The sequence below is a fragment of the Patiria miniata genome, unplaced genomic scaffold (assembly GCF_015706575.1).
Source record: "Patiria miniata isolate m_02_andy unplaced genomic scaffold, ASM1570657v1 HiC_scaffold_12, whole genome shotgun sequence".
NCBI lineage: Eukaryota > Metazoa > Echinodermata > Asteroidea > Valvatida > Asterinidae > Patiria > Patiria miniata.
Window position 1 is genome coordinate 4,829,291 of NW_024037050.1, and position 25,162 is coordinate 4,854,452.

At 39.7% G+C, this 25,162-nt stretch overlaps 1 protein-coding gene across 1 annotated transcript in view; it reads right to left on the bottom strand.

Moving 5' to 3' along the window:
- Nucleotides 1-229: 229 nt before the first annotated feature.
- The window catches only part of LOC119746057 (NADH dehydrogenase [ubiquinone] flavoprotein 2, mitochondrial-like), a 59,337-nt gene continuing 34,404 nt past the window's right edge, over nt 230-25,162 (bottom strand). The window contains exon 7 of the mRNA XM_038222829.1: nt 230-659. Coding sequence (XP_038078757.1) covers nt 566-659 — 94 coding nt within the window. The 3' untranslated portion in view covers nt 230-565. The remainder of the gene's footprint in view (nt 660-25,162) is intronic.

Genomic DNA, 25,162 nt, shown 5'->3' on the forward strand with positions numbered 1-25,162 from the left:
GTCCACTTTTGCGACCCCATAAATTCGGGCTGTTTGGGTGCTAGTTGTGATTTCATTCGTAAAGTGTTCGCCCTTTGCGGTCGTTGAAGAAACCACTTTTTTTTGCATTGGTGATTGGTCACTGCTGTTCCCGAGACACACAACGTGTATATCGTACACTAAGAAGACACAAAAAACGTATTCGTACTCCATCGTGTCCGATGTAAACAAGCGGGTATTTTTCGTCTTTTCTCGGAAACGGTAAGACATTAGGTTGGTTTCCTTTCAACCAGATGTTTGAAATAGGCTAAGTAAACAATCCAAAACTTGAAATTTTCAGGGATTTCAGGACCCAGTGACCCTTTAAAGCTGCAGTTTTGGTCTCTCGACAGACATCCTGTAAAAGCACTCAGCATCTTAGAAGCAACTGATGCAGCCCTAGACTCCAATGAGAAGTTGTTGACAGCATCAGGGCATCTTACACTTCACCGCAGAGCCAAAACACCGGCGGGAGGTTAGGGGTTGGGATATGATACAGGTAACCTTGGCAACCACTGGATGGCAAACCTAGTGTTGATTTTGGCAGTTATAGGTCGTCACGAACTCCAAAGCCCGGGCCCGTAGGGGGCTCGGTCAGGCTCGTCAGCCCGGTGAATGGCTCACATGTCTGCCGACCACTCCTGTCAATACAAGGATGCAATAAAATAATATTAGCTGACGTTATCGTAACCATGCCTTAAGCCGGCAAGATTAGACCTTATGCATTGCAGCTATTTACCCTAACTCCCTAGGCCTTTTTGCTAGGATGTAGCCTCAATCCTGCAAAATCCTCCACTTGGCCTCATGGAAAAATAGCATATAGCCTCAATCCTGCAAATTCCTCCGCTATTTCTTGAATATGGTCCATGGAGGGATGACCACTGCCTGAATCCTGCAAAATCCTCCGGCTATGTCTGTCAATAGGCTGAGGCAGAGGCAGTGACATCCTGGAGCAGTGCGGAGGATGTCAAGTATAATCAAGGACTAAATTTATGCACGGCTGAGCATAAACAACACAAGGTCCGGCCCAAGACCTTGAGACAGTGCGTACTCCGAAATCAGCAACGCACTTTTGCCATGTAACCTCAATCCTGCAAATTCCTCCAATTTGCAAAAAGGATTTTGGAGGATTCAGGGCGGTTAGGGTTAACATGTACTTGTTACTGAATCAACAGGCATACCAGATTGTCTGCGGTGTTTTTTTTTTAATTTTTAGTGGCATACAACGGAAGTTAAAAATAGAGGAAATCCGAGGAAAAGTTACGTGCCTGAATCAAATAACAACAACAGTAGCCAAAAAACATGCCCTCAAAGATGGCTACAAAATGCAAATGGTCTATACAATTAATTTGTTCAATTTGTCAATTGTTCCATCATATCGTCAAGCTGACATGGACAACAGATACATTTATGTATTTCAATTGCAATTCATTAACTCAACTTCATAGAACATTGGTTTTGACATCATTTCTACTTGTGTTTTCCTTGCGTTTGTCCCATTCACTTTTAAAAAAGAGTTTTGTGTATATAATTTGTGGGTTTTGTATTGGGTTTTTTTGGCTTGAGAATTTTTTTGGAGCATGCTCTCGCACCTTCCAAAAGGAAGCTTTCATTTTCTCGAAGACTCTTTTCGACTGATCAAATTGAAAGATGAAACCCAATTACCAACAGTTTGACCAATCAACAATGACTAAACATTGCGGCTTACCATGCATACACATTTATGTTTATAATCAAAATGTATTATCCATGTGTGACATCTAAAAACTCTGACAATGCACTCCATTCATTCAAAATACTAAACAGTTTTGACAAACTTGACTAATTCATTTGTTTTTCTTGGCTGAAAATTCTAGAAAGAGGGGAATCAAAATAAACAAAATTTATGAGGAAAAACACTATCTTCGTAAGGAACGTATTTGAATTCACTCCCGACTCAGTTATTAGCTAAACAAATAAAAAGATTGATCGATTAAAAATCCAATCGCCAAAAAATCTGGCTTGACTAGTACCCACTGCAAATGTATCATATAGGCTAAGTACAGTAACAGGGAAGACCACTTTCTGCAGAGACTAGGACTTTATATTTCTTGATAAAAAGATCCTGAGATTAGTCAAATTATTTCTTTGTTACACAAAAACAAACAAAACATGTTTTCGAAATACAAAAAAAAATTCACAATTAAGAAACTACCCAACCTTACAGGTACAGTATACTTCTAGCAGCACTTTTTTGGTCACGGGCAATTCCACACCAAAGTGGACATGACACCAAAAAATTCAAATACATGTGACTTAAACAAATTTGGCATCAAATGAAAGCTAAAAGTCTATATTTTCAAGATTTGAAGTCGGAATTTTATTTTTTATACATTTCGGTACCAAAAAATAGGATTATGTAATAATCCTGTTTTAATCCTACAAATGTGATTAATAGTGATATGAAAGTATTCTACCAATAGACACACAAAAATATGTACTAATGCCATCAGTTTCTGTCATGAGAAAGTATTGGTCTTGAAAAAAATGATTAAAACTTGTTTTTAACATTTTGCGTAATTTGTTTCGCTTCAGTGACTTCTAATATTTCAGCCTTCGAAAATGTCCTTCCGTTACCGAAAAAATACATATTTTTAATTTATTTTTAAAACTTGCAGTATGAATGCAATGAAAGTTATTGTGCAAAGCAAGTTTAGGTAGGCCTTCAATATGACATTATAACTGACACTGTTGTACTTCTCGTTTTTTAATTACAATTAATTAAATCACGTCCTTCCGTTACCAAATTGGTAACGGAAGGACGGTAACGGAAGGACAAATCGTATTTTTATCAAATGTTACGACATTTGCACTCATGTTTGAAAAATGAAAATCACTGCAAATACATGCATGTTTAATGAACATTGAAAGGACATTCATGTGACCCACCTTCACAAAAGCGGGATAAGCAGGGCAAGGTGTTTATTACAAAGGAAGGCACAGGCATGTACAACATGTACAATGTACATGTACATATATGCCGATGTACCAGTACTTGTACATGTATGGAGTTGTTGCAGAAAATCAAATCATTAAGTTGCTGCCATCGGCATTCATGGACAATAGAGTAGGATACAAATTCTGTGAAGCCATTCCAGAAGCAAATTAAGTCAAAAATGAGATGGCAGAAAGTACCGGTACTTTGGGGCACTTTCATTCAATTTACATGTGTAAGGCATGTGAGGTGCAATCTTTGACAAATTATGCCCAAGTTAAAAATTTCAGTTTGGATGTTTATAAATTAATTGTTACTACTCTAAATCATTGTAATTTGATTTCAAACATTGATTTTAGAGTTCAATTAAAAGCAACACCTAACTTAAGCCATCAGTTCTACCGGTAGATGTTTTTACCTTAAATGTACATGTAGGCTGGTCGCCCCCCCCCCCCCCACCCTAAACCTTTGAACCTACCGGTATTATTATTAAAAGTTGTTGGTGAACATGTAACCACTATAATCAAGAGTTCAAATACTGTGTATTTAAACTTTTAAGGATTGAGGTGATGGGTTTGAAGTCTATTTCTGTAGTAGTCCTGTGTTCGTGAATTATGTGTTTTGGGTTGTTTTCGTTTTTCTTTTGTTATCATTAATTAGCAGCTTCTATCTTTATCTCAATAGTTTCTTGGGTATAATTATTTATGCCAGGTCTGCATATTGATGATTTCACATTCAGTTACACATTTCAGCAATTTGTTTCACTTGTATAATTAGTGTAAATTCACATTTTGTTCATGCTATAATTGAGTAAACCTTTTGTCCTTCCGTTACCGTCCTTCCGTTACCAAATTATAATCTGCTTAAAACGTTGTAATTATATTACCGAAACACTTAAAGTCAAATGAAAGGTGGTATAGTATAGATAAAGCTTCAGGGTTTCCATTTCCTACCTTTAAAATAAAATTGCCCCATAAAATTCACAGAGTTTACGCAAAACGCGAGTAAGTTGGAAAACCCTTGTACGTATTAACGTCCTTCCGTTACCGACCTCATTAATATTCATAACTCATAACCGGGAGGCATTCATGCCCCCCAAAAGTGTGGAAATTGAAGGTAGCATTATAGCAATACAATTGTGACATTTGTTTGCTGTAACTATGAACAGTGTCTGTGATACACACATTTGAAATTTTGTTTAATGAGTGAAAACGTCCTTCCGTTACCGTGGAATTGCCCTCACATTAAACTAAAGCCAGCTTTTATTCAAAATATATTTCACCCTTTTTTGAATACATGCATGGTCCTTTTAGAACAGAGGCTATAAAAACAGATGTCATTTCTTACATGTAGTCCAGGTTGTGTACATATGTGAGTCAGAACGCATTGATTTCAATCCTGTTTACATTGGTTTAGTCATTACTTGGTTCACTCTCCATTTCGTGGCTGGGCTACTTTATATAGCTCCATGGCTGGACTTTCCTCCCGCCGATCAATTAAATGGAGGCTAATTAATGCAATGTTTGCAGTTTCCTTGAATTTCCCAAAAGGAAAAACAAAACCTATAGCTTCATGTTTGGATGAGGATTGCTTACAAACGGCTGTGAGCCCATGGCCATCACATAAATGAGAATCCACGAGATCTGCAATGCAAGACCGACAATTGCAGTCTAGATTCACGACATTTACATATGGGTCATTCCACCAGGTTGGGGAACAAAGTGTGACATATGACCATATTAAGAAAAGCATGAATGCCTTGCTAGCAGTTGCTCTACATAATATTTGTTGTTGGGTGTTTCACTACTGCAGAAAGTTTGAAATCATTTCAATGTATTTAGAAAAAAAATATGAGCAAAAAATGTCATTTTGGACGTAACATTGACACCGTGTCAATGTTACGTCCAAATATGACATTTGTACCTTTTAAAAAAAAAATTTCTGCGAAACATTACCCAAATTCACTTTGCGTACTTCTTACTATACATGCAACACAATAAGAAAAGCTTTTGTTACGGTAGTCAGGTATCAAATGGAGCAGAAATGATAGCTTGGTTGTGTGGACGTAACATTTACACGGTGTAAACCCAAATGTCACACTTCCATTGAGTGATTTTTACACCGTTACATCCACACTTGAGGTATTGTTTCTGCTATATTTGAACCCTGACCATACCAAAACAAAAGCTTTTCTTGGTGCTTAGGTGTCCAGTTGTAAATATGCAATGTCAGTTTGAGTAATATTTTACATACGTGTAAAAAATGGCCAAAAAAGAATATTTGGATGTAATTACGTCCGAATTAATACATTTTTGCTCATATTTTTGTCAAAGTACTTTCAAATGATTTCAAACTTTCTCAAATATTGAAACACCCTAAGACAAATATTATGTTAAGCAATTGTTTAGAATGCGTTGATACTTTTAATAATATAACCAAATACATTTGTATATAAACATCATTACATGCACTGCTTCCCAACCCGGTGAAATGAACCATGTACAGTACATAATGACGTAGCATCCAGTGCCATGCACTCCTTTACGACTCCTTCTTATCATCACTACTCATTCTAAATCTCACTAACACTGTGGAACTTTTGTGTGAAAGAATTTTTTTTAAATGCTGTAGGTTTTTTTTTGCTCGGATTTTTCCCAAAATTAATCAATAACTGCAGAACGTGTACAAATAACAAACTGTAAACATTGACAAGGAAATTCAGATTGAGTCTACACTCTACAGGACTCTGTGTACCATAGCTGTATCGGTCCCATATTTACCTGCAACTCAGATTTCAGTGTTTTCATAGTATGCATAGTTCTTCATAAAGTAGTTTCGTTTATGGTCTGTTTAGATGCAAACTTATTGAATGTAATGTATTTTGTATATATATTTTTTGTCGTTATTATTTAGTTTGTTTCCCTGAGTTTTTGTTGTATTTTCCATGGTTGTAACTTGTGTATTGTTGTTGACTTAATGTTCACGGGGGCCCCCACTCGACAAGCAGTGCTTCTTGGGGGCCCCTTCCATCACCTTATATCATATGTATACCATCCTTACCAATGTATTGACATTGACATGGAAAATAAAGTGAGTGAAGTGAAGTGAAAGTGAAGGTCACACACGCCAATTCATGTACATGTACACCATGGTCAGTAATGCCTTGTCAAATTCTCAATAAAACAGCACTATCACTTAATGACTGCATCAGTAGCGCTAACCTAAAAGCTGAAAACGGAAGCCTCAATTTTCCCTCATAAATATAAGTCCACTTTATATTCATACTGAATCCATCTTCACATTAAAGTTGCTTTCCCTGTGCTTTTCAACAAATTAGATTTGTTTCTATAAATAAATTTCAACTTGTATGTTTTATTCCAACCAAGAAAAACTCTTGTTTTTTTTCTTTTTTGGACATCTGCAACCCTCTGAAAATGTTTTGCAAGCAGACTGGCCCCCAGTTCATACATTATTGATACTGATTGTGGGGCGGGAACCAGCCTACACTGTACCCTGCGAGAATGGAAATATTGTCTGGCAGCAAATAATTTTAAAGTGTAAAGTAATAATTCAATATCTAAACATGGGCCAATTTTTTCAGTCAATGTCTCATGCAAAATTGAATAACTTTTGTAGTGCTGCAATTAAGAAAAGAAATTTATATTTCGGAGTGAAACTCGCAAGTCGTGCGGGGAGGGCAACTTTAACCCTAACCACCCCAACTCCATCAAAATCCATCCCCCCATTTTGGTGGATTTGGGGGACTTTGTCCAGGAGGCCTGGCATGACTAAATATTGATGGAGTACGATGGACTTGGGCCTAATGGCCTGAAGCAGTGCTAGGGGTATCCGATTGATTTTGCCTAGCTTCCTGCACTGCTATTGTGATAAAAGCCATGTGTAGCAAGTCCATGAATGTCAACCAGTGCGTCAGTGGTGGATTCCATTATGTCATGTACAGTTTTGTATTGGATGCACAGTGATTGATGGATTTTGATGGACTTGGTCCAGTTTTTAGTAAAAGATGCTAGGGAGTTAGGGTTAATAAATAAAAAAAGTTGAAACTACACTGCCGAACATTCTATGGTCAAAGTTGAAAAAGTCTAGAAGAGTCATACATGTACATGTACATGTACAGTATTATTTTCACCTCCGTTCAAAGAATTGCACATACCCAATTCCTAATAAGGGCCCGTGACCATTCAGCCCCGGTATGAAAAGGGCCCCCCCGTAAGCTCGTCCCCTCCCAAGAAGTCCTCTCGTACCGTCCCAGCTACCGGCCCAGGAGCTGGTCCGGTTGCTAATCAGGAACTCCTCTATCCTAGGGTCTATTGTTTGCAAGTATTGACACATGTAATATATCCCAGAAGAAACCCGCCTGTGGTTTTCATCTCTCAGCGCGAAACAATAGAACACTTTCGTCGGCACAGATCAAAACCCCTGCCATGGGGTTTGGCGCACAATGGGACCGTTAATTACCAAGGCGTTATGGAAGGATTTTATCTTTAATCCGGTAAGTCTGCTATTGTTCTGCTCTGGACGTTCTCTGAAGGGCAATAAATTGATGCGCCTGACGAGACTGGGCTGAAGACCGGACTGGCTTTGGACCGGACGAGGTACCGGGGGCCCTTTTCATACCAGGGCTGAATGGTCACGGTCCCTAATGTTGTTCAAATGCAGCAAGCCATACCCCTGCCATAAAAAGTCATAAGAAGGAGGGTAGAAAAATATTGTCTAAAAATAAGTTATTTGAGGTTCCTTCTGTAGTGCCTGCAGGTGATGCTGTGCAATGCATAAACATTCTTTTATTCCACTTGTCAGTTTTCCACTTGACATTTAGGCCTATACTTTTTCAGTTCAAGTATCGCATACCGGGTCCCCCCCCCCCCCTTTTAATTCCTCCCCCGTTCTTTCCCTTGTTCTCCCCAGTTTCTCCCTATCATACGCCCCCTTTTTTTTTTATAGGATCTGGTTTTCCTGTGGTAGGATGGCTCTGTAGAGGTGCTAGTCACCTGTTCCATCTTGCCACTCACTGGCTTAATCCGTAATCTGGCATAAACCCTTCTTTTTACAATTTATTTCTTAAAGTGTATATTCTCTGTATTTTTTTAATGCTTCTGTAAATCCTGTAATGTTTTATTTATTTGGTCAGTCAGTGTAATGAAATTTAAACAAAATAATGAAAAATTATCTGCGCTTTAAAGGGAATATACATCATTTGCTTTTGCTGTAATTTTCAGAAATGGATGGAATTGGGGGGTTGGAAATATATAGCAAATATAGTTACACTGACTTTTTTGAGGTTTTGGGTTCGAAAAGGCTATACAAACCAAGAAAAACAATCATTTTCCTGTAGTCTGGTTCCCTGACTCCATATAAGAAGAAACAGAGCAGTTTACATACATTGGAGAATTGTAAGGTCAGGGAACCAGTCTCGCTGGCTTGTACCCGTTCATAGGTGTGTAATCTATTGCAAACAAGTGCGATGGTCAATTGGGGCCAGTATTTGAAAAAAAAGCCAGTTTTTTTTCCAACGCTGGTCGGCCGACCAGCGTTGGAAATTGACACAAAAATACCACTTTTCTTGAAAATGACAGTATACCAAGTACCATGATTATACAGGATGCTTTACACTGTCATTCACTAACAGTCCAGCAAGGTATTTCAAAATGATTTGGTAGTTTTATTTTTTGATGTTTGCAAATGTTGTATTTTCCCTTTAACAAAGCATCGGCATCATGTACAGCGAAAACTAAAAATGTACCACTGGGACAAAACTCTCCCGCTGACATATGAAGATGTTGAAAAACACGAATAATTGGTTTTTTTTAAGTCAGAAAATGTAACTCCAGATATCTCCAGGGACTTCTGAATGCAACAGAAAATGCAACAACTGAAGAGCCACAAAGTCGGTCAGCTGGCAACACTGCACTCACTTGACACACTGTGCCATGCCACCAGAGACGAAACCACTTTAAAAAAAAAAATATGGAAACTGCTTCGCCCTGTTACTGTGATGACTGAAATGGGACAAAGAGCCCTCCTTTAAGCTCTTGAAAATCCTAAATGCTCTCAGAGAAAAACCCAAGTAAAACTACTTGACATTTATCCTGTGGTGGCATAGTGGCTCTGGGATTTTTTTAGAGAGGTATACATATCTACTTCGGGATTTTGTCATCAATATCAGATCCAGATTTTGTGGTAGAATCAGATTTCTTGCTATGCCAGATAATTTAAAAGTATTTTTTCATTACATAAATTTTGAGATGGTTTGACAGTCATGTTTGTTAGACTCTTTAAGTGATCTTGGACAGTTTTCTCTAGCAAAACATGACTCATTCATGTTTAGGTACATGTTCCTCTCATGCAAATTAAAAAATACCCAGAAGAAAAAAAAATACAAAGATTCCTTTTTGTTCTCGACCAAAAGAAACATTTTGAAAAAAAAGAAAAAAGTAAGAGTTCCTTTTCCCCCAGCTTGTAATAACCAGTTTCCCACAGATGTTGAGGACTTAAGTGTCAGGGAATAAAAATGTACACATGTGTTTGCTTCAAGCCATTGGTTTTGCCAAAAAGATTACCACATTTCCACAAGCTTTCATATATATTCAAGCTAAGCCTCAGTGTTGGAGGTCTCGAGGCCGGCCTCGGCCTCGAGGCCGGCCTCGAGGCCGATTTTCATGGCCTCGGCCTCGGCCTTGGCCTCGGAGGTGCAAGGCCTTGGCCTCGGCCTCGGCCTCGGAGCCTTCCGGCCTCGGCGAATCGGTCGAGGCCGGCTCGAGGCCGCCCATTTTGATGTGTTTTCTATTCTAATTAATTTTAATTTTTTACCGTAAATCCTCGAGATTCTGCTGCAGTGGGTTCCGTGAAACGAACGCATATACAATGTACGCACGAATGAACTGGAAATGGTTGCATTGAACGTACTCACGTACGTATAGCATCTTCGCCTAGCCTGCGCTTCAGCTTTCCACGTGCGTGCAAGCGTTATAACTGTTACCGCCGGCCGCGTGTCAGACTACATAAGTCTTGCACCAATCCCATTTGCGTACAATAACATGTGGTAGTAGACTAGTCTGGTTGCAGTGTTGTACAAAATTTTCTCGTTTCGCCTCTGTACCCCGACCTTTAAAAATGATTTGCGGCAAGGTGCGGCAAGCTTAATCATTTCTTTTTATAGGCCACTGTTTCAGTAAAAGTCAGAACTTTCTGGGTACGATCGAGTGTACTAGTCCGTACCATTTTTTTCCCTAAAGATATGATAAACACAATTACGATTTATCAAGTAGATTTTATTTTTACACGGTGATTTAAATGAAAGTTCCGGCTCACACGGTAATGTTTGGCGCAAATGGTCGATATGGAAAGCGCAATTTCAGAATTCGTTTTCCCATCCAAATGAATGCAAAGTTCTGAATGAATGTTTTAATAATAGGAGTCAGTATTCCTGGTGGTACCAGGATATTTTTATTTTATTTTTAGAGCCATGTTGATACTTATTACATGTATAAGCACAGTATGAAATTGACTAATTTTGCGTAGTTACAGATATACGGCCAAAACCTCTGGACTCCCTGCCTCTTGCCATGATCTTAAAATACTTCGAAGCCAAGTTGGATTCAAATCGGATGATCCGAGAATTCATGGTCATTTTGATGAACTGAGTGATATCATGCACGCATGTTCCGTGTTGCCGTGTTGTTTGGAGCGGGATTGGCCATTGCCAGACTTTGTCTGGTGCCGCGGTATTAACAGTGATAATGCGTGGATACTTCTTCCGTTGTGTGGAGCTGGATTGGAACTATGCTTTGCCCGTGCGTAACGGCGGGCAGTCTGGCATTGTCTGGTCGCATCGCGGTGTTTGCTCGGCGCGCGCCTGGACAGTGCAAAGGTCGGGGGGGAGTCGTAACTTTTTGGTTATGAGTGGTAAAAACCTGATTCAAAAATCAAGTTGTTGTTTATTTAATGGGGATTCATATGATATTGAGCATTTTGATAGGTTTTGAAAATAAGATTTATAAAACTTTTTGGATTCTAGATGCTCTGTGGTGCGATCTGAGGAAATTTCTGACCACTTTAACCAATTTTTTTTGAGGAAAAGATGGTGGTGTACTCATTGCCTGCCTTTATTGCGATGTCACATAAAAAAAAAAAAAATTGTTTCGTTTTGGGGGGGGGCCATGGCCCCGTTTGGCCCCCCCTGGATCCGCCCTTGTATGAGCCTGATTCAAACGCCATTGATTTTGTTGTGTAATTTGCTTTCAGTGATACAGAACTTGAGATTTCTTTCTTTAAAAAATTAAATTCGCCGGACTCCCTACAAGAGGAAACCCATTGCAAGCTGTAAATTTGTAAGCCAGGCACTCCAAAACTCAGTGAATTCAACTAAAAAGATGTTAAAACTCCAACATAATCTTATCCTTGTTTTAGTGATTTATATTTTATTACGTGTTTTGATAGCTGGCCTCGGCCTCGGCCTTGGCCTCGGAGGTGGTGGCCTCGGCCTTGGCCTTGGCCTCGCGGTTGTGGCCTCGGCCTCGGCCTTGGCCTCGGAGGTTGTGGCCTCGGCCTTGGCCTCGGCCTCGGAGAATGTGGCCTCGACTACAACACTGGGCCCTCTTCTGTTTGTCCATTTCATTCCCAATTTGAAATGGTAGGTAAAATCTGGCTATCATAAATGTTCTTCTGAAGTTTACTTTGGATTTAATGCATGTACATGTACTCTCTTATTTGCACTTGTCACTTGCACTGCAGAGAATGACAAATGTTACTGCCATTACATCTAAAAGCTTTTTTTTTCAGAATTGCAATAAAACATGCTTTCAAAAGTGTGATTTGTCAAAGGCTGGTTCTCCTTACAGGGCTCCAGGCTGCAATATACAGTGTGAGTACAGGTCATGTATCATTATCTACCTGCCTGTTTCGAACAGGTTGCTTGCAGCGATATGCAGGATAATATAAGCTTACTCGGTGCTTTGAAGCCTAATAACTTTTCCCACAAGGCACGTAAAAGTGAAAGGATGTGCCTGGGACACTGAAGCTGTCTTCATCAACGTCTGCAAGGACAAATGCTGCTGAATTATTCTCCCGTCTAGCTAACATTTGCTCAGCTTTGGCTGTGGAATATTTTTTTCCATCGGGATTTCGTGGGAACCAAGAAATTTAAATCCAGCCGTGGGCAGGAAGCCTTGTAATGGCAAGAAATTTATTAGAAGCGTGGGCTTATACAAAGTTACATGTAGATGCGGGAAAAAGCAAGCCACTCAAAATGCCATCAGCTGCATATTTAAGTCATGCAGGGATAGATGTCATCTTTGACAAACAAACAAGCAGGAGAATGATACACAGAGCAATGACAGGGAGGACTGAAGCTCAGGAGCCCATCAAAGTACGACCAAACTCATCCATTAACCCTAACCCACCTCACTCCTCCAAAATCCTCCTGGCGGTTTTGGAGGATTCTAGAGGATTGAGGATGAATGGTGATTGAATCAAATGAGGATTCTGGAGGATTGAGGATGAATGGTGATTGAAGCACATGAGGATCTGGGAGGATTGAGGATGAATGGTGAATGAAGCACAAGAGGATTTTGGAGGATTGAGGATGAATGCATTTTGAGGCAGGACTGTCTGATGATTTTGAAGGATTTGGCGTTGGTTATCCTTCATTTAAACACGAGTGCAAAGTTTTGGGATGAGGAGGATTTTGGAGGATTGAGGATGACTGCATTTTGAGGCAGGACTGTCTGACAATTTTGAAAAATTTAGGCGGAGTTGAAAAATTTTGGAGGCTTTTGGAGGATTGAGGATGGTTGTAAGCAACAAGGGCCTAGGGGGTTAGGGTTAAGACTAGATTTCATCAATTAAAATACAACAGTCCAAATTCATACATCATAATATATTTTTGGTATGCAAATCTGAAAAACAATCTTGGAAGTATTCTAAAAAGCACAGGGCACCTGTTTAGGACATCGATGAGCTTTATAAACAGGGCTTAAGGTATACCCATAATATCAATTTAAATGCAAATATTTGTGGGTTTTGTGTGTTCTTATCTCGCAAGTTTGAGAGGGGCATTTGCGATGTAATCGTCAAGGAACAAAAGAAATCCTTGGAGAACTTGCAGAAATGAAATTACTGATACAAATCTCGGGTTAAAAGTACTGTTAACAAAACGAAATACTGCAAAACAAAAGCAAAACCATACATTTTCATGACTAAGTGTACGAGGTCAATTGATTCATTAATACCAAAGATGAAGTGATTTGTAACCTGTTATTTCTACAATTCATTGGGGGAAGTTGAGTGGTCATTAGTAGGCTAATTCAAGTCACAGGAGAAATCCGCTAAACCCGGCAGGAAAAAGTTGACATTTAAACTTTAATATACACGTACAAGCCGTGCGTAGGCGGGGACAAAGACTCGCCATTAGGCTTCTAGAGGGAATTGGAATATCATGGTTGCACAAATACTCTCTAACAGCTTCATTTACAGCCAGAATTTTCACTTCATCGTTTGAAAATAACATCAAGTCTATGTACAGCATGATTCTAATATAACTTAGTCAAACAAAGTGAAAGAGTGTGTTCTCCTTACAGACTTCCTCAAATGAAGTAAAACTTTCAAAATGTCAGGTATCCAATGGCATGCCATGCATGGAGAAATAACAGTAAAGTAAAGAATAACTGACCAAATCAATTTACCACAAACTGAATGCATCAGTATATCACTTTTAAGTCAGCTCAATTCCAAGATTGATTGTGATAGAAGGGTTACACACCTACAATGTATGTCCCGACACACCTACAATCATGTTCCAACATACCTATGTTCCGACACACCTACATTTGTATGTTCTGACACACTCCTTAACAGGAACATAGGGGTGTCGGAACATACCGAGTAGAGCAGTCACTGATAGAAGCAGGACTGCAGATGTAGCCAGCATCTCTTTAAATGCAGAGTCTAAGTCACGTTTTACGGAAATTAAGAATGCACCAAGTGTGTCACTTCGAACATGGATCTTGTTACAAATGCATTTTGTGCAGACTGTAGACTTTTGTGACACTTGAGATTATTCAGTGCATCTGGTCTGTTGGAGCAGCAAGTTCTTTTGAGCTACATGTAGCGCCATGAGCGCTTTCAAGAGGATATCGGCGCTCTGTAAGACTCTGTTATTATTATTTTCTTAATGATTCAGGAGGGATCCTATCCAAATTACTGACGAACTCAGAAATTTATGTTCTTTGTAGGAAACTTGAAAAAGTGAACCAAAATCAGAAAAGGTTAAATAAACTATTTCCAGTACGGTACATGTATGACTGCCGTACGGTAGATGCATCTTACAAAAAATCTAACACCAACACACAGGAAAACGATCTGAAAATATTTCCTGAAGTATCAGTCCTTACTGTGAAAGACTACGGAAGTACGGATGGTATTTCCATTCAGGGAGTCAAGGTAGAAAGTTTATCCTTAGCAGAGAAAAAAATGCATAACCAACTACTAAGGTACCTCAAGTGTGTACATATACATGTAGTTACTAGGTTTGGCAAGTGTCTATTAGGAACTGAAAATGTATCCTGTTTGACAAGATGAAATTGCCGGCAGCTTATATGTCCCCCGACAGGCTGCCTTCTGTAAAAGAAATGTGCCCGACAGGCTGCTTTCTGTAAAAGAAATGTGCCGCAACTGAGGTGGCGTGATGTGCTTGTGTGTGTGTGTGTGGGTGGGAGGGTGGGTTTAATGGAACTGTGTCTCTTCGGATCCATTGGCTAAGGAATTGACAGGAAATGGATTGAGTGTCCCACTGCCAACGTCTTTAGCATCTGTCAGAGATAACGAAGTTCCTAAGCAACCTGGATTGCCCCAAATCAAAAATCATCAGAATCCTTGTCAGTAAATAGGGCAACATACTGCTGAAATACTGGTAATGAAACTGATGTACTCTTGCAATAATCACAACTGGCAACTGCATTTCGTTTACTTCTTGATGTTGCAGTAACATGTGGTATACATGTACAAGGCCATGGAGCTCATGTACATGTACACGTAGAGGTAGAGCGGAGATTCAAACGCCATGTGCATACACATGTACATGTATTTTTGATATTGGTCTCAAACTGAGCCAATCGTATGACATCAAAGTACCACTTTACCACTGGGCTTCCCTTTAAAGCTATAGTCCATCATTTGCAGCCATCCGAAAAGTAACTGGCGTAATTATTGTTGAAAAATATACTTGGTTGAAAGATAGTAAGGGGACTAAACTCCCTGTGAAATTATTCTTTCTGGCACGCTGTCATTTTGAAGTAATCAACGAAAGAAGGCCTTTCCAACAGTGCGTCTTAAGATGCACCGTAGGAAAATTTAAATTAGTAGTTCGTTTTGTTATGCGGTTGCTATAATTCGTCGGATCAGTGAGCGACATCGCGTGGCTGCAATCGGCTCAGTGAGAACGTGTATCGGACGCTGAATTCAGGCCCAATTCAAAACATGATTCAGCAACTTTTGACTTGAATCGAGATCCTAAAATGTTGCTTTTCTCAAATTATACAGCTAAAGCTCAGCTGAAACTTCATCAGGTTAGTTGTTCAGCAATCTTCTTTAGATCTTGAGCACTTTTGTTGCTTCAAACGAACAAAATGCACAAATTACAAATGATGGACTATACCTTTAAAGCACTACAAATTTTAGCGCTAAGACTTCAGACACCTTATACATTACCGGTACCTCTATCTTGTCAGGCACTATTATTACAGGTGATAGAGTTGAGGAATATTGTTCTATGTGTTGTGACACTGTGAGATCAGACACAATGTACATCGCGTAGCTGCAATCGGCTCAGTGAGAACGTGTATCGGACGCTGAATTCAGGCCCAATTCAAAACATGATTCAGCAACTATTGACTTGAATCGAGATCCTAAAATGTTGCTTTTCTCAAATTATACAGCTAAAGCTCAGCTGAAACTTCATCAGGTTAGTTGTTCAGCAATCTTCTTTAGATCTTGAGCACTTTTGTTGCTTCAAACGAACAAAATGCACAAATTACAAATGATGGACTATACCTTTAAAGCACTACAAATTTTAGCGCGAAGACTTCAGGGACCTTGTACATTACCGGTACCTCTATCTTGTCAGGCACTATTATTACAGGTGATAGAGTTGAGGAATATTGTTCTACGTGTTGTGACACTGTGAGATCAGACACAAGTACGCAGGTGAATTCGGGATCATGTAGTACGAGTTCAGTTACACTGGCTTCAGGCACATTGCTGGCAATACACGAGTTTGGGCACTATGAGTTCAGGTATACACAAGTAACTATTGCAGCACTATTATCTCATCAAGTACCGGTGCATGTACGTGTATAACCCCAGGCACAGTATCACCTGTCTTAGACACGCAATTCACATTCATACTTAGAATAATTGTACTTGTTCAGCATTTAAAGAAATTTAGGAGCAACTACATGTACATGCAAGAGATCAAAGTATTTCAGTCCTTTTAAATGAATCCAGAGTCAATTCAAAGGAACATTAGCAAATGACATTTGCTTGTACAGGGTGAGTAAAAAAAACACGAAACCCAAATGTCGGGATCATTTTTTTAGTACGGTGAAGTTCTGCATATGTACATGTCGCATTTTCAATATATAGGATATGAAAGCCCATTTCATAAGCTTTCTTTTAGTACAAGAATCTTTCAAATCACTCATGTACTTTTCACGTAACAGAATTTTAAACACAAACACCGTTTTCAAGTTCTGTCCACGGATCACAAAAAAGTAAGTACTCTTTCAGCAAAACAAAAACAATTGCCACACATCCCTATGAAAGAACACTTCCCTTTTTTGTGATCAGTGGACAGAACTTGAAAACAGTGTTTGTGTATAAAATTCCGTAACTTGAAAAGTACATGAGCGATTTGAATGATTATTGTACTAAAAGAAAGCTCATGAATTGGGCTTCATATCCTAGATTTTGAAAAGTGCTACATGCAGAACTTCACTAAAACAAATGGTCCTGACATTTGGATTTCGTTTTTTTTTTTTTTTTTTTTTACTCACCCCGTTTATGAAAGCAAATTGTATTTGGGTCAACCTGAGTTGCTCCTGATACTTTCTGGCTTGTACCAACTCCGAAAGGCAAGTGTGAAAATGATGAATTTTGTAGACTATACATTCTACCACGTACATGCTAGGTGAGGGTTCTTCACTGACTCCATTTGTTTTAGTACCCTGTCCCTTAAAGGGAATGTACATCATTGGTTTTTGCTGTAATTTTCTGAAATGAAGTATTTGAGGGGTTACTATGATACAATGTAGATCAAATATTGTTACACTGACATGTTTGAAGTTTTGTGTTCGAAAATGCTGGAAAAACCAAGAAAAACACAAATGGTGGAGTAGTCTGGTTTCCTGACTCCACTAAAGATAAAATGGATCAATTTATAGATGCTGGAAATTTGTAAGGTAAGGGAACCAGTCTAGCTGACCTGCGCCCGTTCATGAACATGTAACCAATAGCAAACAAACTTTTGGACTGAAAAAAAAATGGTGAATTTAGAGCAGTAGTTGAAAAATAGTTAGGTTTTCCAACGGTGGTCGGCCGATCACTGTTGGAAATTTATACAAAAATACAATTTTCTTGAAAATGACTTCACACCAGGTGCCATAATTTTACAGGATGCTTTAGACTGTCATTTACCAACATCCTAGTAAGGTATTTCTTAGAAACTTGGTAGTTTTATTTTTCGATGTTTGCAAATGTTGTATATTCCCTTTAATGTGCTGTACTTATTCTACGCATCTTTAACAGCACATTAGCACTCACTGTCTTGATTGATAACTCTCCACACTGATCCAATATTTGAGCGGGACCTTTCTAGAAAAGGAGACGCTGGAAACGCATGATCCGTCACTAGGGGCAGGACCATCATGGATGGGACTTGGGCAAACATGGCCAACGCTATGAGAGGCAGGGGCATGTTTACTCTGCAAGTTTAGCATCTCTGGAGAAGGGGACCTGATAGGGTTTGGCATGTAATTAAGACTTTCATGATAATGGAAAGGATGGAGACTTTTACAGATACTTAAAGATATAGTCCATCATTTGTAATTTGTACATTTTGTTCGTCTGAAGCAACAAAAGTGTTCAAAATCTAATGAAGGATACTGAACAACTAACCTGATGAAGTTTCAGCTCAGCTTCAGCTGTATATTCCGAGAAAAACAGCATTCTAGGATCTCAATTTCAAATCAAAAGTTGCTGAATCATGTTTTGAATTGGGCCTGAATTCAGCGTCCGAGACACATTCTCACTGAGCTGGTTGCAGCTATACGTGATGTCACGCACTGATCCGATGAATAATAGCAACCGCACGCGCGTGTGCATTGTGCTAATGTTTGCACGCGCTCCGCCGAATAACCAAACGAACTACTAATTTAAAGTTTCTTACGGTGCGTCTTAAGATGCACCGTTGGAAAGGCCTTCTTTTGTTGATTACTTCAAAATGACAGCCTGCCAGAAAGAATAATTTCACAGGGAGTTTAGTCCACTTACTATCTTTCAACCAAGTATGTTTTTCAACAATAATTACTTTTCGGATGGCTGCAAATGATGGACTATAGCTTTAAACATCACTATATTTTAATTGGTCCAAAAAGCAATGATTTTATTTTAAACCCACACTTATAGATTAATTGTAAAGGGCCCTTAGTTTTGGAAGCGGGAGGGGGGGGGGGGGGGCACTGGAGAGGGGGTTTGGTCAAACAAACCTCTTGTTTCCTGGCACCCCAAAGTCATAAAAGGAGGAGGAACTGTCTGACCCCATTCCCTTCATGTCTGTGACCATGACAACCATTGGTGATGCAGACTGCTATTTACAATGAAGGTGGCAAAATCCACTTAGAGTGCAAGTTACATGCATGTAAGTGCCACTCGGCAATGCCTGAAGCATTCCATTTAAATAGAGCGTTGTGTAATCATCCACAAGAGAGCTCTGCCTATGGCTTCATTAATGGAAGGGTAGCTCATTTGTAATTTGTGAATTTTTTTTTTCATTTGAAGCGACACAAGTGCCCAAAATCTTAAGACTGGTGCTTAACAACTAACCTAATAAAGTTTCTCTCCATGAATGCCGTATATTTCGAGAAAACAATATTCTAGGATCTCTATTTCAATTCAAACCTTGTTGAGTCATATTTTAATAATTGCACCAGAGCATCAGCATCCGGAACACATCATGCAGCCGATTGCAGCTACGCAATTTCACACACTATGCGATTTCACACACTGAACCGACAAATAATAACAACCGCGAGTGCGTCGTGTCAACGCTTGCGCACACCCATCCAAGGATTCGCCCAATAACAAACCAACTGTTATTAACAAACCAACTGGAAATTTCCAAAAATGCATCACTTGACTCATCTTTGGAAATGACCTTCTTTCATTGTATTCTTCGAAATGACAACATGCCACAAGCAATAATTTCACAGGGAGATTAGTGCCATAACTACATGCTGTAGCTTTAAACTAAGTAAGCTTTTTAACAATTATTTGGTGAGCTACTTTTTGGATAGCTGCAAATGATCTAATGTACCTTTAAGAATTTAAAAACAAGGCATGCACCGCCGTAGGCCCTAATCGGCCCTTAGTCCGAGTATCATCCGTTGTCCACGGAGCCCTGTCTCCGGTCCAATGTCTGATATACAATGTATCTAAGCATGCAGATTTATGTGACCTCACACGCCAGCCAATCGGAGTCGACTGTACTAAATCGTGACGTCATTTCATTCCGAAATCTGGACTAAGTCATTGATTGGTCAAATCGAATGCAGTGTTTTTGTAATACAACCACAGCCGGGCATAGAGATAGAAGACACGACATTGGCTCTAAGCTTGGCGCATCGCGTAACTTATCATGACATAGCGCGTGACTGCAGCCTTTGTTTGCTCAAGTTACAACACAAAAGAAGTAGATGTCGTGTCTAGGTTTTATTTATAGATCTATGACGCGACAACAGGTATATAACCAAAGACCCGATATAGAAAGCGCACGCTGAATGGTCAGAATCTTGAGGTCGACACTCAGCCTTTTTTGTAGAAGTAATCGCCTTCGCAAGGGTCTATTACATAGACTACTCTGCCCTAGGCACTGGCACCAATTTCATGTTGATGCTAAGAAAGCAAGCCAGGCCAACTTGGTAGCCTGTTGGCACCGTGCTTCAGAACGACAAACTTTACACGTACATTTTATAAGTACAAGCAGCTAACGTCATTGTCAATTGGTGAAATCAAAAATTGTGAGAGAGACGCTAAAACTTTAAAAAACTTTTCTTGTGTGGTGTCTGTGTGTTGTTGTGTACATTATGTGTTTTATGGCATACTGGGGGATTTTCGTAGGCCCTCAAATTTTTGCTAGACCCCAAAATTGTTTGTGGCACAGTGCCTATACTGTGCCTATGGGCTAATCCGGGCCTGCCTGAATCCCTTATCCCCATTCCATATACCGTACCTTGAATCTTATCCCCATAATGAATCCCAAAAACTTTAATATCCCCACGCATGTTTACGTTACATACCAAGTGTGGACATTCCATTGCTTTCGTGTAGTCAAGAAAAACCAGTGAAAAAAACTCATTTTTCTCAAACTGTGAAAACACTCTCAACCCAATTTCTTTTCCATGATTCCCTTAAGTGTTTCTCTTCATTCTGCCACAGATAAACCTAACCCAAAAATGCCTCTAAACCTGTTTTCTAGAAATGGGGAAACACTGTGAGGACTTGCCCACTTGCCCAAGTCCACACAACGTCGCCTCTATAAGTGGACCTCTTTTGTTCGGAAGTCCACACAGTGAAGTAATGCCTACCCACCACAACATGTAAATTCACCTTCTATAATTGTAGACTGGTCACAAACCCAAATCATTAGTACTCCATTTACCATCCATGATCCTGTTTTGTCTGGTTACTTGGTAACACAAGGCTTGGGCGAATCCAGCATTTTTGGAATCGATTTTGATTTCGTCTTGGAATCACGTTTCCATTGGGAATCGATTCCATAATTTTGCAACAACAACAAAAATCAAAAAATCAAAAAAAAAAAAAAAAAATTAAAATAAATAAAAATCGGAAAAAACAACAAATTGTCGAACGTAGACTGGAATCGACGCTCGGGGAACTGGAATCGGCTACATCAGAGAATCGATTCCTCATAAAAGTGGAATCCCGATTCCAATTCCAAATTAGGAGTCGATTCTGTTCGATTCCTGCATGGATTCACCCAAGCCTGGGTAACACCACTGCAGGTACATGTGTAACATGTAAACTACCGGTACATGAACATGTAGGCCTACTGCTGATTTTTAACAATCCTCTTAAGATGTACATGTACATACAAACATCCAAGCCAAACAGTTTGAATGACTTGACAGTGCAGGATGTTTACACCCCTCCCCTCTCCAGATGTCTGCACCTTACGGGGGAATATGGCAATTAACAGCGTCAGAGTAATGAGAATTGATTTGTTTCTAAGCTATGGAGGAGATCTCGTCAAAAGCAAACATGTCACGAGCTCATCTGTAAATACATTCCAGGAAAAAATATGATGAGTCGTGAGAGAGGGTCCTTTCTTAATTACCGGTAACTCTGTCCCAAACACAGAAGCGCTTGGATTCGCAATAATTATCTATGTGTATGCACACCGTATTCAGGATTGCAAATATGTACATGTACGTACCGGTATCAAGAACACAAATTATGCATGTTCACTGTGTGTGTGTGTAAACAGTTTGAATTTCTTTACAAAACTGAGTTGAGGTTTATAATTCTGTGCAACTGCCCATATTGCACCATTAAGTCCATGGTGGAAATTGATCTCCTTTTTCAGCAGGCTTTGACAATTATTTGTCCCAATAACAATGAGCAACAAAATATGTTCACAAACATGCACATACAGTGTAATGAATTCATGTTGTATACCGACAACTGAAACAAACAAGTACATGTACCTGAGGTTAGCCAGAAATAAAAAGAGGAAACTCCACAGAGGGTACACGTAATTTTATTTTATTTATATAGTTTTTTTTAACAGTATTATTACGTTAGTTTCCAAATGTTCAATTGGCACTGAAAGAAGAAAGAGTTGCTGGTACACTGTATGCCACACTGTCATGACTGTATACATGTCACGGTGTAGACCCACCAACCAAACAAGGCTCATGTTTGTATATTTTACATTTCAATTATAATTTTAATGACGTTTTGAATTATTGACGGAAATTGCTTGTTTGCTTTGGTGCTTCATACTGAAAGAAAATTGATCAATGCAGTCCTTCAGTTTTGAGTGCGATCACACCCCCACGCCATCACACGCCTAAAAGCTTCCTGAGAAGTGCGAATAATCGCCCGCCTGAATCCCTCAGTACCGCACACCTCGGCATACATTTACAACATAATTTTACTTCATAATTTGTGAAAAATAAAGTATGTCAGTGAAGAGAAAAAAAGCAGGTATTGTAAACCAAGATGAATATTATGAAATACATCCCAGCTTGGACCATAGAATCACACACCTAGAAAAATAACTCGCCTAAAAAAAATCCAGGTGTGCTTTTTTCCACACACCTGTGATTTTTAAATCAGGACTGCAATGTGCAATGTACAATGATGTACTTGGTGTACAATGCAGAAATGAAGTTATGGCAGCTGTTTGCAATATACTTTGTGTTGCCTGAGTGCTTTAGTTAACATGGGAAATGGATTATTAGCAAATCATACAAACTATAAGACATATTGTACATTTTTCTGGTTTGGTTTGGGTATAGTCAGTTACATGTATACATGTACATGTACATACCAGGTACATGTACCGGGTAGCTTCTGCATACCCCAGCACTACTGGTATTTTATTCCATGTTCAAATGGACACAGGCAAATCTTTCATTTGACATGCTGTCATATGTAGAAGAGTTTGAAAAAAAAGCCTGTTCCAGTCAGACATACGTGTTGGGGGAGTGTGGCCCACTGGTTAAGGTTTGTGATGCATGATCAGAGGGTCAGGGGTTCGAATCCAGCTGCTGGCCATATGTTGTGTCCTTGGGCAAGCCACTTCTACCCTACTTGTGTCTCTCCACCCAGGAGTATAAATGGGTATCGTCATTAGCTGGGGAGTAACCTGCGATGGACTGGCATCCCATCCAGGGGGAGTAGAAATGTTCTCAGTCATTTCATGCCACAGAAACAGGAGATAAACGCCGGCCTGATCGATGGGCCATATTGGCTCGGGACAGACCTTACTTTACTATAGTATAAATGGGTACTGGCATTAGCTGGGGAGTAACCTGCGATGGACTGGCATCCCATCCAGGGGGAGTAGAAATGTTCTCAGTAATTTCATGCCACAGAAACAGGAGATAAACGCCGGCCTGATGGGCCATATTAGCTCGGGACAGACCTTACTTTACTTATAGTATAAATGGGTACCGGCATTAGCTGGGGAGTAACCTGCGATGGACTGGCATCCCATCCAGGGGGAATAGACATCTTCTCAGTCGTATCATGCCACTGAAACCGGAGAAAAACGTCAGCCTGATGGGCCATATTAGCTCGTGACAGACGTGACTCTTGACTTTACTCTGATACATGTACATGTCAAGTATCATGTATGTGCAGGTACATATTCATGACCATCAAAGCAACTGATTTCTGCATTCAGAAGGTTTAAAGCTGAATCTGGACTTTTTTCATGATATTGGTACATGTACAAAATGTACGTAAGCACACACATTTCTGCAAACAGAGCCTCTGACGATCTCTTGGGTAAACACAGCTACCATAATTTCAGGGGCAAAAGTTGCTTAAAAAGGAAATCTTCGAGTATACGCAAGCACTAACATGTCTATCATGCAACATACTCTAGGCTTATATAGGTTTTCCCGGTTATTATAAAGCATTTTTCAAATTCACCAAACATTCAATTTCAACCAAAACAAAGTTCACATGCTCTTGCCAAACCCAATTTAGTAATTTACCATTTAATCCCAAAGTTGTTCACCTTCTTCGAGTCAAGCATATTCATCAGTACAGATCAAATTCATCTACTGTAGGCTGTTGCCAAATGAAAGCATTCTGAGATCAAATGTGTCTTATAGCAATCAATTTAAAACTGTGTGTGCTTGCGCATAATTTTCCTTGTGTCCCCTAGCACAATTTGGTACAATTTGGCACAATTTGGCACATTCGCATGCATGATTTTATCGGACCCAGTAGAGTACTGAACAGTAGCGTATCCAGCTGTAGGTGCCAAGGGGCACAAAACATGTGAACTGTCTTAAAACCATCTTAAATAAAAATACTCTTTCTTCAATATTTTTTTTATGACATCTAATGCCGCCAGGGGGAGGGGGCAAATTAAAAGTGAGTTGGAGGATTTTATAGGATTGAGACTGTGCTCAATCCTCCCTTGACCCACGAACCATTTATTCAAGAAACAACAGATGATTTTGCCGGATTGAGGCAGTATCCACATTTTACATGGAGGCCGTTGCACGATTTTGGGGGATTGAGGATGCACCCCAAGGAGTCCCTTGGGGCCTCGTAGCAGAGCGGTTAGAGCGTGGAGCTACGGAGTGGAAGGTCGGCGGTTCAAATCCCATTCGGACCAAAAACTGGAAAACTATCTCTGACGACCCAACAGTGAAAAAAAAAGGGGTACCTGATTCGTTCAGGGAAGGTAAGACGGCGAGAGGAGAGGACTGGGCCCTGCCACTCATATGCCACGCCCAAGACACAGTGGACCTCTAACATCCCACTGCCCCTACGGCCAGTAATGGCTATGGGTACCTTTACCTTTTTTACCCAAGGAGTCCATAGTGTTCCCCGATCTGCAATGGATTATCTTTTTAAAACGGTCTACTTTTCAAGTGCTGCTGTTGATTGAGTTGAAAACAATTACGAGATGAAGTGTGATAAATGACACTGGGAAACTGTAAACCTTCTCGGGTCATAAACATAAATCATGGCACCGGTAGTATGATGGAAAGGGCAAAACTGAACTGCTATTGTGGTGTCTCGCTTAATGGCAATGTGTCTAATGAAACAGGTCCAATTTGCTAAAGTGCTCATAATTCATGGACATTTCATCAAGTGCTGGGGATAAATACA